The sequence below is a fragment of the Piliocolobus tephrosceles genome, chromosome 8 (genome assembly GCF_002776525.5).
Source record: "Piliocolobus tephrosceles isolate RC106 chromosome 8, ASM277652v3, whole genome shotgun sequence".
In the NCBI taxonomy this organism is placed as follows: Eukaryota; Metazoa; Chordata; class Mammalia; order Primates; family Cercopithecidae; genus Piliocolobus; species Piliocolobus tephrosceles.
Genome location: NC_045441.1, coordinates 75,973,316 through 75,992,073, shown reverse-complemented (window position 1 = coordinate 75,992,073; position 18,758 = coordinate 75,973,316). Strand labels below are relative to the sequence as shown.

At 37.8% G+C, this 18,758-nt stretch overlaps 1 protein-coding gene across 2 annotated transcripts in view; it reads right to left on the bottom strand.

The window, feature by feature from the left end:
- Window positions 1-18,758, bottom strand: part of SLC25A13 (solute carrier family 25 member 13) — a 194,462-nt gene that overhangs the window by 88,591 nt on the left and 87,113 nt on the right. For both annotated transcript variants that reach the window (XM_023226599.2, XM_023226600.3), the window contains one exon: window positions 6,317-6,456. In XM_023226599.2, coding sequence (XP_023082367.1) covers window positions 6,317-6,456 — 140 coding nt within the window. The remainder of the gene's footprint in view (window positions 1-6,316; window positions 6,457-18,758) is intronic.

Here is an 18,758-nt window from a genome sequence, read left to right as displayed (position 1 = left end):
GACCAGTCTGGGATGCCAGACACAGCTTTGATCCCCAGGTTCTATTCCTAGCTCTATTTACTACAATTCATGTCTTTGGGTTTCATTATCCTCTTCTGGCAAAATGAGGACCAGAATAAAACTATGATAAAATACGCCCTTGTGATTAGAGCTCTCTGTTGGGTCAGGTAACCTCATTCTTAAACTCTACTTGATGAGAAGACATTAGATAGGATTTTTAGCCTCATTCCCTCTCAGGTCAGCTATCCTGTCTCTTGGCTAGCCAACAGAATCCGCAACTTCAAAATCGGGCCTCTCCACCAATTCAGAGCATTGCAAATTTCTGGGTGATGCTTTTAGAGCAATAGGCAGATGACCCCTGTAAACAGAAGAAATTTCCTAGCTACATAAAATGCAGAACAAAATTCCTTCAAAAAGTCCAAGTATACAGGGTCTGTAGGTAGGGCTCCTACAGTAGATCATCTTAACATCAAAGAACTGAAAAGAGGCGGTAGAGCCAATACACCAACACACATGTGAACAGCTCTTACATATAAAGCACTACTCTGTAGCCCCTCCCTGAAACCTCCTCTTCTTCCTACGCTCCCTATTTCAATGAAACACCACCATACTCCCAGTAGCCCAAGCCTAAAACCCAGGAGTCAACACTGAGTTCTGCAAATCCTTGACTGTCCACGTCCCATTAAATCATGAAGTCTTTGTCTGGCCTATCCCTGTAGGTTCTCTTGACTCCATTTACTCTGGCCCATCACTGTTACCATCCTACCAAGACCACAGTTGTTTGACTTTTGGGTTAAAAGGTAACCAACTGGTCTCCCTCTCCTTGATCATGTCCCTCTCCATTAGATTTACCACACAATAGCAGAGTGATCCTTCTGAAACACAAATCTGATGAGGTTTGCCTTGACAGGCTTCCCATTAGTCTTAGGATAAAGAGCCGAACGTTTACCTTTACACATTCGGGGTTGCCTAGTCCAGACCAAAGTGTGCCACAATGTGTTTCCTGAACCATCCAAAGCATCACAATTCAGGATGCTTATTGGAAAGGCATCTTCTTAGGCCCTATTCAGCACTACTAAATTTGAGTCTTGGGTGGGGAGTGGGTGGAGAGGCCTGGGACTCTGCATTTTTAAGTAAGTACCTCAGATAATTTTTACACTAAAATTTGGGGGGAAAAAACTGCCAGAGATTTAGAAAAATTAACTTCAACTTCAAATCCACCTGTCTAATCTTGAACAAATCCAGAACACTTCCTTAGGCTTCTGTTAACTCAGCTTTCATAGGGAAACGATGCCAACTGCCTTACTTAGCTTAACACCTAAGGTGACTGTAAGGACAAATATTAATACAAGTACAAGAACTTTCTTAGCTGTAAAATGCTATATGAGAGGTAGCTAATAACAATGTTGTTGTAGTTAACAGAAATACTGAATTTGGTAGTAATCCTAGACTTTTCCATCCTGAGATTGGAACCACTGGAAACTCCTATGTGTAGACTGTTATCAAATTAAAATAATTGCGTGTAAAATAAATACCCAAGATTATAAAACAGTATCAAACAAAAAATCCTGGAAATGACAGTACAATGCACCCCTACTAAGAACTTGTTGATGATCACATCTGGCAATTAACGGGTAGGGGTCAGGAATGCTAGATGTTTAGCAATGCATGACTGGGCACTGCCATTCAAATGCACGGTAACTTCTAGGAACAGAAAATAGCCATCTATAGTCTTAGGCCTGGAGACAGTGCAATAGAGTGGGAATAGCAATGAATTCTTGAGTTCTTCACACACCTGTCATCTGACTGCAGAAGCTAAGCTCTAGAACAGCTGCTCTTTACCAGTTTTTTGGGATACTTCTTTGGAAACATAATGAAAGCTACGGGCCATTTCCCTGGAAAATTACTGGGAAATGCAAAATTTTACCATAGAGTAGGTTTATTCTTTTGCATATAATAGGTGATAATGATAATTACCTTTTAGGGTATTGGGAGGATGCTATCATCAGAAACAGAATATTTAAAAGCACTTTGTAAATTACAAACATCATACAGATACTAGTTATTGTAACTTTTTTGAAAGTGACTCAGTACTGACTACACAATAATTTGGCAGAAAAGTTTTAGAAACCTTTCTTTCTGTGCCCCCAAGTGTCTATGACATTTACCCAATTAAAAAAAAAAAAAAAAACTGGCAAAGCAGGCTGGTCACCGAGGCTCACGCCTATAATCCCAGCACTTCAAGAGGCCAAGGCGGAGGGATCACTTGAGCCCTGGCATTGAAAGTTGTAGTGAGCGCTAATGCACCACTGCACTCTAGTCTGGGTAAAAGAGTGAGACCCTGTCTCAAAAAACCAAAAAAAAAAAAAAAGAAAAGAAAAAGGAAAAAAAAAGTTGGTAAAGGATCTGAGTACCTGCCATTAGGGTTTATGCTACAAACCTTTAAGGGTTTTTGCTACAAAACAACAAACTCATAGGGCAAACATTGTATGCTTACTTGTAGTTGCTCCTTTCACACTGTCAGGTGGATATACCCAGACACAATCTCTAGACTTTCAAATTATGAGTGTCTCAAGAGTTACAGTCTCTGCACCTTTCAACCCTGTACACAAGTCCTCTCTTGACAACCCGACATCCTCAGCAAATATTTGCTGAATTGGATGGTTTGCCCAACATGAGTAATAATCACAACACACAAAAAATATCGAGTTTTATGTTAATACTATTTATTTATTTATTTATTTATTTATTTGAGATGGAGTCTTGCTCTGTCATTCAGGCCTGAGTGCAGTGGCCTGATCTCGGCTCACTGCAGCCTCTGCCTCCTGGGTTCAGCGATTCTCTTGCCTCAGCCTCCCGAGCAGCTGGGATTATAGGCACATGCCACTACACCCAGCTAATTTTTTTGTATTTTTGGTAGAGACGGGGTTTCACCATGTTGGCCAGGCTGGTCTCAAACTCCTGACCTCGTGATCCACCTGCCTCATCTTCCCAAAGTGCTGGGATTACAGGCGTGAGCCACTGCCCCCAGCCCGTTAATACTATTCATCAACTGCAGTTCCATCAGATACAGAATAGAAAAATTTCTCCAAATTACTTTCTAAAATACAAATAATATTAAAATCTATTTTAAATCTAGCAGCTATAAAATTAGAGCTTTGTTCTAGGAGCTGAGAGTAGATACACGTGGAGAGGTTTATACACTATTTTAAAATACACATACATACCCACATATAAAACTGTATTCACATTCACACATGCCATCATTCATGAAGTTATATGGAGATGAAGTTAACTGGGCATTAAGAAATACAAGCAACAGATGTAACAGTATAAATAATGGGGTAAGACAAATGCGACCCCACTCCCTGCCGAAATCTTTCCATTCCAATGAGGAAGAAGACTACAGGAAGGAGGCTTTGTATCCCTGCCACTTGCTTCAATGCTACTAGATGCAAAGTTCAGATCAGTCAAGTTTAGCTCAAATAATATCAAATTGACTTACCACTTGCAAAGTACAAATCAGTCAAGTTTAGCTCAAATCATATCAAATTGATTCACCACTTTATGACTTTTACAACCAAAGCACAGAAAAGGACATAGCAGCTCACCATGTAAGCAATGCCCAGGACTGTCAACACCTTAGCGGGGCGGGGGGAGCCTGTCCAGACTCTACACAGATAAACACATGACCCAGGTAAGATCCTCACAGCCACATGGTTGTTTCTCAGAAGCTCACACTTGCTTAGATATAGTAAAACATTTATTAAATGACAAAAAAAAAAAGGAAATGCAGAGAACTATACTGCCCCACCAATCACACACATGCATACACATACATAAGCACAGGTAATGTGCTGGCTGGAACCAACCTGAGCTACCTTCTCGGGACCCTCAGTGGAATAGAGGAGTGCTGTCTCTACATGCCACACAGGTTCCCTGAAATCACAAGCACTTTTTGGCTGTCCCTACAGCTGCTCCCCTTCCTCATGTGACAGGTAGCAGCATGCATGGTGGCAGCTCGTTCACATTTCAAGCAACCAAGCATCTGCCTTCACAGCCTTGGCATCAGCCAGGAGGCTGGTGCCTGCTTCTGAGTCCTGCCCTAGAGCAGAAAGGCGGATACCTGCCTGACAAAGCAAGAGCCTGAAACACAGGAGATTAAATTCACTAATATCTTTAAGAAGTTACCTGCATCCAGAAAAGAGCCCAAAGGAAGCAAACAAAGCATCTGAAGTAGAGGTCTGAAGCTCTACCTGCATTCAGAAAAGAGTTCAAATGAAGCAAACAAAACATTTGAAATGGAAGGAAGAAAGGAACCCAATGGCAGACATTAAAACTGGCATTCAGCTAAAGCCTATCATGGTCCATCCATTAATTCCTGTAAGTCTGGGTCTGGAGTAGGACACAAAGCAAGGCCCTGACTGAGATCATTAACCACTATAACCATAATAATCTAGTCAAAGTTCAGTACTTCTATTCTGGCTACAGAGACAAAATCATCCCACCAGGACACTGTGGGATGTTTCCATTTACCATTATAGAATGAAGTCAAATTTAAATGAATGCCTTACAAATTGTTTGGAAACATAACCATAATCCCCGAGTTATTTAATCCTGGACTCTGGCTTCTCCGTATCTGGAGGAAGGCCTAGAGGCTGCTGTGAGCAGTTGAAAATCGACTCAATTCAGTATAATTGACACTTGCTTAGAGGAGGAAACACGATCATCCTTACTACTGCTAACATCCTATTAAGATTAAAAGTTAATTAGGCTGTGTTCCATAACGTCAATTTGAGGCATTTGTCTCAATAACATTATTGTAATTATTCCTCATCAAAATGAATACCGCCTCCTACAGCACAACAATGTCCTGTTGAAACAGCAGCAAAAATCCAGCAACTCACATTACGTTCTCCATCTGAGTTACGTAAGTAGGTTTATGTTTACAGAGAACTGAAAACAGGGATTCACAGACATTAACGCTTTGTTTTTAAAAAATACAAAGGCAGGTTGAGGGCATCTTGTTTTATGTTTCCGAAGGCCTGGAAAATCAAAGCAAACTAGACAGCAGGACAAATTAAATGAATCTAATAACACCATTAAAAGTCAAAAAGAGAAGCACCTATTGAAGTTAACCTATTGCAAATGCTAGTTGCTAAGAATGGACACCACAAAATCTTTACAAAGTGAGCACCACAACCCATGCACCCTCCACCTCCATCCAGACTAGGACTCCAGCCACTCCGCAGAGGGCTCTGGCAAGGTCTGGAATACACAAAAAACCCAGGGGCACCAGAATACCCACTAAGGACACTTCTAGTAACAAAGAATTTAAAATTTTTCTCAAGACCCAAAATTTAAACATACCAAATGAGTCCCCTTACATGAGTCGTTTTAAATATATTTAATAAAGTATAAACAAAATGTAACTGTAGAAACAAAGCAAATGTATAAACATTTATATAGCCTATAGATATTGACCTTTAGTGACTAAATGATAATGTTGTATTTAAAGTATTTTTAAATAATGCTGCTGAAGGAAAGCTAAGTTATATTTTGTGAATACTCTTCACCTTGCATCATCAGTAGCCCAATGATATGATCATATGGGTGGGGGAAGGGGGTCACAAGAGAAGGGCAGCAGGAACTGGGTTAGGAAAAGTGCACCCCAGAAATGTAGACAACTCCTACAGTGGTTAACCCAAAGGAAGCAAGTGCGCAAGTGCCCTTAGAACAGTGGTTCTCCATTAGGGCCACCCAAGAAACTTTAAGTAGTCCCCAAATACCCAGGCTTTCCCCCTGCCTCCATTAAATCTAGTCTCTAGAGGTGGGACTGAGGCAACATTAGTTTTTAAAGCTTCCAGGTGATTCCAATATGCAGCCAAGTTTGAGACTAGTGTCTTATCTATAAAAGGTGTCAGATGAAATGATTCTGAAGCTGAAGACAAATCTGTCCATTTCCAGGGGAAAACAAAATATTGGTAAGCAGTAACACAGCCAGTCACAAGCCAAAATTTTAAGTTGAAATTTTGCCCCTCCTGACCTAAGTGACCTTGAGGAAATCACTTGATTTCCTGGGGCCTCAATGTGTATTCCTTCTAAACATGAAGGAGTTCTACATAAATCTGTGGAAATCCCATTTAATTCTATGATTTCAACATATTAATAAAGAAATACTTCTCAGTGGGACAGTTTTGCCAGGCTAGAAAGTGTGTAGCAAATCACAGTTCAAGACTCAAATCAGGACTTTTACACACAATTTGATTCCAGGTTTACTTATTTACCCTTTTAACTTTTTAAGAGCTAGACCCACCAATAAAAACTGAGTAAATTCCGCATATGTCAGGTGTCTTTTTCTTTCTTTTCCAAAATGTAGTTGCACAAATTCTGAATCCCAGTTAAATGGAATATGTTGATGAATTGTGGTCTGTCCAAAAACTTGCTTAACATCCTCTGAAAAGAGAAAAGATGGGTTGATTAAAACAAAGTAAATCAGGTTCTTTCTGATAAAATCTGTTATTGAATGGATATCGCTTTTTCTTACTAAAAAAAGTAATTTAATTTTAAACAGACAAACAGATTACAAACTATGGCAGAAATAAAAGAATCCTCAAGGAATCAGTTAAGAAATCAAGGTCAAAAATCCCACCAAACAAAATAAAGGGGAGGAAAATCAAGAAGTCACACATACACACAACCTAAAAGCTGTAGGAAACCCAAGTAGTAAGCTAAAACTATTATCATCTCATTTGTTTTTGTTTCAATAAATAACGATTATTTTCTAGGTATAGAGGAGAGAATTCAATCGTAGTGGCAGGAAACACATACATACACAAACACACATACCACAAGATACAAGTGTTACATATAGCCTTTAACAAGTTATTTAAAAGTTCTTGGAAGATTTAGAAATCCATTAGGAAAAAATTTGACACACATATTTAACACCCCAAGGCTGTTTCTGTGCTTGAAAAAGTCCAACAATTTATCGAGCTGCATTGAAAGACAAAGAAAATGAGGAGAAAAGCCAGCAGCAGCCCAAGTCTTTCACTTTCTACTGCACTCTTTTGGCTTGACCCAAGAGTTCTCAAATCGTTCAAACAGTCCCATTTAGATGGGTCACTGAAGGTGCTGGTCCTGCCTTAGGATCTCTTTTAGCCTCTACAGAAAAACTGTAAGAGGACTGACAGAGAAAAAAAAACCAACATGAAAAACCTTACTTTTCTAAAGCTTAATGTTTTTATTTTTAGCCTCCTCCTCTCAATAAAAGTGTGTGTTTGGAGAGTGGACAAAATGCAAATTATTAGCATATTAATAATTTTTCCTGGCTTTCACATCTTTAAATATATCTACCAAACCTCATTTTTATGAGCAAACTGTCTTGATACCTTTTTTCTCTTTTGCTTCTATTTAAAACAAAAAAAGAAACAAGAAGAAAGTTATTTAGTCTTCTGAAAAGTGCCAAAACCTTTGGCATATGTGTCTATGGTATCCCCCCAAATTTCCTACTCCCACCCCCCATTATACCCACAGTTTTTATTCCATGTTTTTAAAGTTTGCGGAAATTTTTAAAGCCTCACCATGAAGAGACAGTAGTGCCACCATTAGCATAAGGTTGAGTGTGTATTTGCACACAGAAGGCAGTAAAAATCAGGATTATGCTGGGCATAAATTTTATAAAATTTTATAAAAGGTGGCAGAAATCCTCAGCCTGGCCCTGATGAGGACAATTAAAAGTTTTAAAGTACGAGTACTGAATTTATTCTGTCTTCTTTGCTTTTAGGGAAAAAAGAGGTAAGACATAAGGAAAATGAAGTGAATCCAGAATTAGGATTTAAAGGAAAAACAAACCAAAAAAAAGATGATCAGCGAGTCTGACCAGCGGTCAATAAAAGGAATTAAGTAGAAGAAGATTCCTAAGAAGAAATCACCAAACTAACATTCAAATGACTTGGATTCAAATTCTACTAATAGCAGCTAAAATTTATTGGACACTCACCATGTGCCAGGTATTGTTCTAATGGCTCTAAGTCCCTTAATATCGTAAAACATGACTTTCTTCGGTGCAAAACATATTAACCGACATAATCTGTGGCTCCTTTCCAGGTCTAAGTGTCTGTATCTCTGCAGGAAGCAGGCCCAATAAAGTTTTAATAAAGGCTCCCATAACCTTCTAATTTAGATGAATAAATTATCTAACGAAAACAATGTTCAAATGATAAAGATGTGACCGAAAGAAAAAAAATTCACACTATAAATAAAATTTTATACTAGAATACAATTTTAGAGAAATAATATGCCAAAAAAAACGGTTTTCTGGTTTATCTTCAGAAAGATTAACTTAAAGATTCCTTTCTGCCAAGCATTCCAGTGAAATAAAGTTTTAATGTAATAATCATAGGATAATCGTCAAAAATCAGATCTTTCCCCTTCTTGATCTCTCCTTCAATCTCTGTTTCCCATAGAAAGTAACAGAAGGTATTTACTAAATAGTTGGTATATAAAGCTAAGGCACTTATTATCCATTTTTATATTTATATGGTCTAAAATTATAAGTATACATAAAAGTAGGTTTAAGTTTTTCTAAAATTAGTGAACGCATGTAAAATGTGTCTCACCATAAACAACAATCTTATTTATCTATAATTAAAGTTTGCTTTTTACTACCATTTGCTGCTTACTAGAGCTCACATTTGAATCCGAAACTCTGAACGTTATAGTTTTTTGGACTATACCATAGAGTGTGTGTATCTCTACGAAATGCCTGCCTGATGTACTGAAATCTCCTCTGCAGGATAGAGTTATACATTATCCCTAAGGTATCTCTCAGATCTAAAATCTGACAATCCTACAGGCCTGTAGTACCAATAATGATTTGTTTGAAAAAAGATCTCTCTAAAAATCTTCTAGAGTATACTATACTAGATATATATAAAAGATCTCCATATGTTATCTAAATCGTTATATAGTACGCATATGTATGCACATATATTAATGTGTTTGTGCATATTTATCGCACATGTTTTATTTCCTAATTGATTATTAGCCCCTTCACAGCAAAGACCCCATTCTTCATATCTGACTCTACCACTATGGCTGGCGCAGTGGTAGGCAGAGAGCAACTGCTCACTAAGTAGTTGCTGAATTTAAATGAACCAGAAAAGGTTTACAATAGATAATGCAACAGGTTAAGGGCAGCGGTATTAACCCTTTGGGGCACTACAGTTTCCCTTGCTGAGAAACTATTCAACAGTCATTCCTCAACACTTCAGGGCACTGCATACAAATCATCAGTCAACATTGTTTATCAAAATCCCCATGCTTGCTCCTAAAGTGATTTAAACGTGTTGAGGGGCTGAAAAAACTGCATTTTAGTCAGCACTCCAAGTTTTTCTGATGCAAGCATCCAGGACCTCATTCTGAAAGCATTATCTGGGAGTATGGAAGGGTTAGATTCATTCCTAATTTTTAACTTCTCATTGAAATGGATAAAAATTTAAAAGGAAGGAGGTAAAGAAGACTCTCCAGACCAAGCAGTGTAATACAGGAATGTGTAAACACAGATCGTGTGTAGACCTAGGTCACTCAGGGCTCCCATGCTGCACAACTCCAGTGGATGGCATTCACTTCATGGTCCACGTGACTGGTGCCTTCTGGAACTGGGCAGGGTATCAACCACATGACCCTGAGAACGTAGGCTCATTATTAGCTTTGCGGCTGTTCCAACACGCTGGCTATTGTAGGAATGTCAGGGCTTAGCTAGCTAGCTAGCAACCTTCTAAGTAGCACAACTTGGACGCACTGTACTAGGCCTGTGGGAAGAAGAAGGGTAGTAAAAGGTATGAGGCTATATCCAAGTCTAATATATGAGAAATAATTCAACAGCAGATTCAAACAGTACACTGTATCAGCACTAAACCACAGGGCGGCCTCATGGCAAGGAAATGGAGATTTAAGAAGAGAAGTGAGACAGAAAAGTTTGTTGGAGCAGATAAACCATGGATAAACCTGTCAAGGATTTACTGAGAGGGACCTTTGAGGGAGCTTTTCAATGGAGATCAACGGTATGAAGAAAGGTTCATTTCTTTTGAAGTGAATCAAAGGTCCAGTTACAGTGCTTTGGACCAAAGCCACCTGGGATCACTGAGACATGAGAGATCCTGTTCCAGGTAGCCACAGACACTGGCATCACCTGCCAGTAGCAAACATTACTTTAAAGCCCCCAGGGCATGATGCTATGTTTATGGTGAAGAAAAGTTTGCTATGGAAAGAACAGTTGGCAATGGGACTCTGCAGGGAAAAAAAGGTCTGAAGTTGTTTACCACTTGGCATTTTTGTAGTAAATTTCTACAAAATTTACTTTTTACTCTCTTGACCTACCTAGCAGGATTATATACTCAAATATCATAAGATTGTCAAGCCATTCTAATTGGACAAGCCAAATGATATGCAGAAGATTAAAGGAAACCTACCAATATTTCTATTCATCTCACAACTGATAAAGTCTTTTAAAACAAAAGAATAAATCTTGTTCCTCTGGAAAACTCACACATTTTCTCCAAAAATATTTTATAGACTCCTAAGTTTCTGAATATTTCATTCTGCTCTAATGAATCATCCTGGAGCATTCATTTTCTGAAATGTTTGGTCTCTACGTTTCCCTGTAGGCTCATGAATAGAAACATCTATAAACTCAGTAATCACTATGGGTTCCTTGCATTTCTCCCTCACTCTGGGAGACATTACAATACTACCTCAGGTTAATATTCTTTTCTCCTTTTAGGAGGCACTAATAGCTTTCTCACTTAACATTTGATTGTTTAAGATTCCTCTATGTCTTGTACGGCTCTAAGAGGTAAGAGAACAAGTTCCAGCTCTCATTTTATAGCTGAAAAATCAGAAATGAAAATTCAAAGCAATTTTCAAGCCCAGTTCTACTCTATACTCTGGCTCCCACATGGGCAATTCCATGAGCTTTACCATGAAAGACTCCAGGAGTCAAACTTAGAGTTGCCCTCTCACCAAACCCTTACCATTCCCTGACCATTCCAAACCTAACTTGCAATCCTGGAGAGGAAAAAAGAAACCCAAAATGTTTTAGCCTTTTTAGTTGCTTACTTGGTTCAGAATAATTCGTAACTCAGTCGTGGAAGACTTTCAGGTAAGAACCACCTTCTAGATCTATCTCAAACGTAAAAATAATTAGAAGAGGTCTCTTCTGGTTTAAACTACAAGTCTTAAACTCTTTTCCCCATGTTGAGGTCATATAGGCAAAGAAACAAAACTAAATTAGCATTAAAATGTGCATGTAGCACTAGTATATATTTTGGATATACAAAGTCATATTTTTCTTAGTTCAGCCACTCCTCCTAAAAGTAAAGCCAAATTAGAATGCTTATTTTTTAAAGTAAAGTATAATTGTTGTTATTTCAGTCTGTGCCAAACAAGCTATGTTTGGAAGGCCTGTAGTTCCCATAATATCACCAAATAATAATGATATTATTTAAAGTAAGACCTCACCAAATAAGCTCAAGGATCCTTTTATTTATGGGACTTTTCTTTCTCTACAAAAGTTTCCATCTTAAAAGTCTGCTGCATTTGTTTACATCATGAGAAGACAAAGTGGCAGTTGTTTCCTTCCTAAAGATAACCTCAAAAAGTCAACCTATTTCTCCCAAGTTAGTAAGTTTCCCAGGCTACAGGGTATGGTTATAGTGAAAAGAGTTGAGACCTTTAAAAGTTGGGTCACAGATGGCATTACCTTATATACAGAAAAGTCCTAAGAAATCACTAAAAAATTATTAGGACTAATAAATAAGTCTAGCAAGGTTGGAAGACAAAAATCAATATACAAATATCAACTGATTGCTGTATATTTGCAATAAGCAATCCAAAAATGAAATTTAAAAAACAACTCAGTCAGGCACTGTGGCTCACGCCTATAATCCCAGCATTTGGGAGGCCCGGGCAGGTGGATTATTTGAGGTCAGGAGTTTTGAGACCAGCCTGGCCAACATGGTGAAACCCTGTCTCTACTAAAAATACAAAAATTAGCTGGGCATGGTGGCGGGCACCTGTAATCCCAGCTACTTGGGAGGCTGAGGCAAGAGAATTGCCTAGGCAGAGGTTGCAATGAGCCAAGATTGTGCCATTGCCCTCCAGCCTAGGCAACAAGGGTGAGACTTCATCTCAAAAAAAAAAAAAAAACTCAATTTACAGTAGCTTCAAAAACAGTAACTTGGCGTGATCCACCACACCTGGCACAAATTTGGATTTCAAACTTACTACAAAGCTAAAGTAATCAAGACTCTGTAGTACTAGTATAAGATAGACACAGATAACAACAGAATGAAATTGAGAGTAAAAAAATTAATCCTCACATTTATAGTCAAGTGATTTCCAACAAAGGTAACAGACAATAAGAAAAAATTGTTGGCCGGGCGCGGTGGCTCAAGCCTGTAATCCCAGCACTTTGGGAGGCCGAGATGGGCGGATCACGAGGTCGGGAGATCGAGACCATCCTGGCTAACAAGGTGAAACCCCGTCTCTACTAAAAAATACAAAAAACTAGCCGGGCGAGGTGGCGGGCGCCTGTAGTCCCAGCTACTTGGGAGGCTGAGGCAGGAGAATGGCGTAAACCCGGGAGGTGGGACTTGCAGTGAGCCGAGATCCGGCCACTGCACTCCAGCCTGGGTGACAGAGCAAGACTCCGTCTCCAAAAAAAAAAAAAAGAAAAAATTGTTTCCGGGATAATATCCATACGCAAAATAATGAAGTTGGGCTCCTATCTCACCCTGTATACAAAAATTAACTCAAAATGAATCAAAGACCTAACTACAAGACTTAAAACTGAATAGTTTTAGAAGAAGATATAGGCATATTTTCAAGAAAATTTTAGAAAAAAAATATAGACATAATTTTTGTGATTTTGGATTAGGAAATGGTTTAGTTGACACCAAAACTACAAGCAACAGAAAAAAAAAATAAATTGTACTTCATCAAAATTTAAAACTTTATATTCTAAGGATACCATTAAGAAAGTGTTAAAACGGCCGGGCATGGTGGCTCACGTCTGTAATCCCAGCACTTTGGGAAGGCCAAGACAGGCAGATCACCTGAGGTCACGAGTTCGATACCAGCCTGGGCAACATGGCAAAACCCAGTCTCTACTAAAAATAAAAAAATTAGCCAGGCGTGGTGGCACGTGCCTGTAATCCCAGCTACTCAGGAGGCTGAGGCAGGGAGAATTGCTTGAACTCGTGAGGCAGAGGTTGCAGTGAGGCAAGATCACGCCATTGCACTGCAGCCTGTGTGACAGAGCCACACTCTGCCTCAAAAGAAAAAAAAAAAGAGAAAGTGTTATGATCTCATACCACTCAGAATGGCTACTAAAAAGTCAAAAAATAACAGATGCTGATGAGGTTGCGGAGAAAATGGAACGCTTACGTACTGTTGGTGGAAGTGTAAATTAGTTTAACCACTGTGGAAGACAGTGTGACAATTCCTCAAAGACCTAAAAAAAGAAATACCATTCAACCCAGTAATCTCATTACTGGGTATATACCCAAAGGCATATACATCATTCTATTATAAAGACACAAGCATGTGTACATTCATTGCAGCACTATTCACAATAGCAAAGAGGTAGAATCAACCTAAATGCCCATCAACAATAGAGTGGATAAAAAAAAACGTGGTATATATATATCTAAGAGTACTATGCAGTCATAAAAAAAGAATGAGATCACGTTCTTTGCAGGAACATTGATGGAGCTGGAGGCCGTTATCATTAGCAAACTAATGCAGGAACAGAAAACCAAATACTACATGTTCTCACTTTAAGTGGGAGCTAAATGATGAGAAAACATGGACACAGAGGCGAACATACACTGGGGCCTACCACAGGGTAAAGGGTGGGAGGAGGGAGAGGATCAGGAAAAATAACTAATGGGTACTAGGCTTAATATCCGAGTGATGAAATAATTTGTACAACAAACCCCTATGACACGAATTTACCTATATAATGAACCTGCACATGTACCCCTGAACTTAAAATAAAAAAGTTTTTAAAAAAAGAGAAAAAGGAAAAGAAAAAGATAAAACAGCTTGTACACTGTGAGAAAAACTGCACAAATCACATATCTGATAAGGAACTCTAGCATACACACAGAACTCCCACAATACAATAAAAGGACACATAATCCTATTTAAAAATGTGCAAAGGATCTGAATAGACATTTCTCCAAAGACAGCATACAAATTGCCAAGAGGCACAGGATAAGATATTAGCCATCAGGGAGATGAAAATCAAAACCACGATGAGATACCCACTTCACCCGGCTACGATGGCTATAATCAAAAAGAGATAATAAAAAGTGTTGGTGAGGATGTGAAGGAACTGCAACCCTCAAACACTGCTGGTGGGAATATACTTAAGAAAATGGTGTGGCCACTTTGGAAAAGAGTCTGGTAGTTCCTCAAAAAGTTCAACATAGAATTATGACTCAGCAATTCCACTCTCAGGTATATACTCAAGAGAAATGAAAACATATGTCCATACAAACTACGTACATGAATGTTCACAGCAATGTTATTCATAATAGCCAAGAACTGGGAACAACTCTTATGCCTGTTAACTGATTAATAAACAAAATGTGACCTATCTATATCTACAGAGTGAAATATTATTTATCAATAAAAAGGAGTAACATATGTGATACATCATGGATGAGCCTTGGAAACATTATCCTAAGTAAAAGAAGCCAATCATGAAAGCCCACATTTTATAATTCAATGTATATGAAATGTCTAGAATAGACAAATCCATATAGACAAAAAGTAGACCAACAATTGCCAGGGGATGGAGGGACTGGATGGAAGGGAGTGGTGATTGCCAAGGTGTGGTGTGAGGTTTCTTGTTGGGGTGATGAAAATGTTCTACAATTGAATGTGGTGATAACTGTACAAATCTGTGAACATATTAAAAATTATTGAATTATATACTTTAAATGGGTAAATTATATCTCAAAAAAGTTTTCTTAAAAAAAAAAAAAAACACCTAGAACTGTCAGAGCTCTGCCTCTTACTAATGAGTAACCCTGGGTAAATTACTTACTCTGATCCAGTTCTCTCAGTCTTAAAATGGGAATATCTATCTTAGACAGTTGTTCTGGAGCTAAGCATGACTAGCACAATGTTCTAAACATAGTAGGTGACCACCAAAATCATAAAATTCCAAAGTGTAAAATCTTAAGTATAATGAGAATTATTATCTGGGCACCAAATATTTACAAATACTATTTTTTAAATGAGCACAGTGTGATTTGGAAGTATCATAGTTTTTAATTTCTCAAAAAGCAATAATTTTCCCCAAATATTTAAAATCCACCCTTTCTTGAGCTCATATACTAAAATTTTGAATGAAAAGTGATCAAAAACTAAGTAATTTTCTATTATGTTTCTTAAAGTATAAAATTAAGAAAGATTAAGAACCTCCACTCTTTTCTCTGAAGATCTTTCAGACACTAGAAATATTTAATTGGCAAATTACTTGCACATGCCATTAAGTGGTTAGACTGAATTTGTTTTTACAAATTCTATGGACTCTTATTCCTTAACCTCCACCACACTATAATCTGAAATCATCAAGGTCTTCACTTATGCAAATTTTAACTTTCAATGTTTTTGTTTCCAAACAGAATAACTAAATTAATGCATTTTAATTTCTAAAAGATTCACTTTTTGAAGCAGCATATCTATGAAAAAGAGTCTCCCATTAAAATAAAAAAGATTCATCAAGCTATATTATTTCAAACACTAAACCATAATCTCTCTCTCTTTCTCATGGATTTTAAAAATTCCATTAATAGAATAAACACAAAAGGGATGTTTGTGTTAAACATAAAAGTAACCCCACTTGGAGGCAAAGAGAGACTGCCGAATGACCCAGCACTTTATCTCTGAACAGTTTCATGCTTTTTCTAATGCACGCTAAATCCTCAAAGAAAGTTGTGGTTTTCCTCTAGGGGAAGTAATATTCCACCCTGCTGATATGGTTAACAACCAGCTTCTATGGCCATCATCTTTTAAGCAGGGAGCAAAAGACAAATTGTTGAATTCGTACATTAAATAACATAATGGAGTAAGTGGATGCAGACCTATCTCTACTGCCATATGCTCCAATATCAAGGTTGCCATTTCAAACCCTTTTGACAAGTGCCTTTTTACATTAATCACAGCTAAGAGTTTGAAGAGGAAAGAAGTATTCTGGCTACAATTCAGAGACGCTCAAGAAACTTCTAGGGGGAAAATGGTTGCCATTAAAACATAGTAAGTAGAGTATAAGTACTTCACATTAAAATTGAGTTCTCTATAAGCCCCTGTAAACTTATTATTATTACTATTATTCTGAACATGTAGGTATAGTGGCGATAGGTATCTTTCAAAAAATAAGCACACACACAGCCAAGCTGAGCCAAATATTATACTAAAGTCATATGTAGTATTGGTGTATGTAAAAATTAGGGCTAATTTAAAACTGTATTTAGGAATAGAACTAGCCTGAGTTAAGGTCATGTGGCATTCAGGAAAGAATCCTGTCTTTCTAGTGCCAGAAGTCAAAGCTGTGATTCTTACGAAACTAGTCACCTTTTCCCCTCTAGGCCTGTTTCCTCATCCATGAAAGAAAGCCATAAACTATACTCAGCCATTGTTCATTTGAAGTATGAACTATGTTCCCTTGGAGAGCTTGTTTAAAACACATTCCCAAGCCCCACACCCAAAATTTCTGAATCAGTAGATTTGAGACACAGCCAGGGAGTCCACAGTTAACCAACATTCTACACTATTACAATGAGAACCCATGGTATGCCTCATTGATAAGAATCCCTCCTCCTCTATAATCTGACAGATCTATCAGTTCTCAAGATTTATACACTATTTAAGTCATCACAGTGACTGTGAGTCAACAACAACAACAAAATGGCTCAAGGCTGGCAGATATCTAGTGTAAGATACTAACCATCTCTGTCACACACACTAACTAAATCAACAGAGGGACCAACTGAGATGTTTCCAATTATCTGCTAGAAAAAGTATTTTCAACTGGGTAGAATAAATCATTATTAGCCTTTCATAATATCAAAAGTAGGTCAATTAAAATGGTGTTTGGAGGCATATAGCAGACTGTGGTCACTCTCCAGATGTGTAAGCTTGCTTTAATCATCTGTTGTGTGTTAATTATTGTTAACTTTCATTACCACTAGAGAATACAACTAATGTTTTAAAATTCTGAAAGCATTACAGAGTCCTAATTCACTCTCTAAATGCAAATATAATATCTATATTGTTTTTAAAAACCTATTTCCTAAGCTAGTTTCCTTAGACGGATGTTATCAAAAATTTTCTTGCAAAAGCATTAACATACATTTAACCCTACTTAAATGCTTCAAGAACAGATGTACTACAAATGTACACCCACAGTGATCCCATATTAGTATAAAACTGTTTTATTTCAATTAAAATGTCTAAGTATCCACCCCCAACATATACCTAAACTGTAATTTTCTCTGAGAACTTCCAATATGTTCTTGATTCTGTTTCCTTTATCAACCTATCAGAGCATAAACTGCATTGCAACTGTTGGAAGAAATCAGTCATTAGCAACAAGATTACAGCAAATTTTCCAATTTAGAAAAACTGTATTTTTATCTCTCTCTTATACCAAAAGAAGAATGGTATAATTTTCCTATTTTTAAATGAGCAGTACAGTTAGTTTAAAATAGTCAAATTTTCCTAGGGCTCTAAGTTTTAGGATTTTCTGTTAGCTTTCTGTTCTCTACACCCTCTTTCCTATTCACAAGTTCGCTTCACCCTTCATCACGCATGCACATGAACATGCACATACACACACACACACATGCACACACACACAGGTGCACATGCACGCACAGGGACAGCAGCCCCCAGTCCAGTCTCTCCACATCCTGAAAGGCTTCTAAGGAACAGTAGACCTTCAGGCAATAGTTAACTAAGGAGTGGCTTCACATGGTTATTTTGATTTACTCTCCAACTGACATTCTTCTACCTTCTCAACAGGTCTGCCTTTTTTTCTCCCCCTCTCTATTTTTAAAATGGAGTGATGAAGTAGCAAAAAGTACAATATTTCAGCCAAATGGCGATTCTTAAATTATCCCACCAACTGGAAGTGCTCTCTGATACTACTGTCTTTCAAAATTGAAGCCATTATGGTCAATCGTGCAAATCCATATTTAGCTCTTCATAAACAGTGGATTTTTGACCCAATGAACTGGAACAGTTTCTGAACAGTCTCTAGGATCTCTGGAAAAGATACTCAGTACCCAGGCATGCCACAGTTCCTATCAACACAGAGGTTATTTACTTTCAAAACTCATACTGTTCTTATTAGAAATTCTTACTCTCTATTTAGGATGTAAGCGTGTGTAAGAGAACATACTCAGTCCCCTCTTCACCTCTCACATAATAAAATAAAATCTACTGTAGGGCAATATTTTTCTTTCATCAAAATGACACATTATTTTTGTGAAATACCAAAATCAGAACCAATATTAATAAAGAACTTTCCCCAAGTAACATTTCTTCCGATTCTTTACCACTTTACCCCCCAGCTAACTTTTCGAATATTTCATTTTCCAAGTGTCTTTACAAAGGTACTAACAAATGACCTTCCTTTCCAGCAAGCTTAAAAATGATGGGTAAAGTCTGCCCTCTTCCAG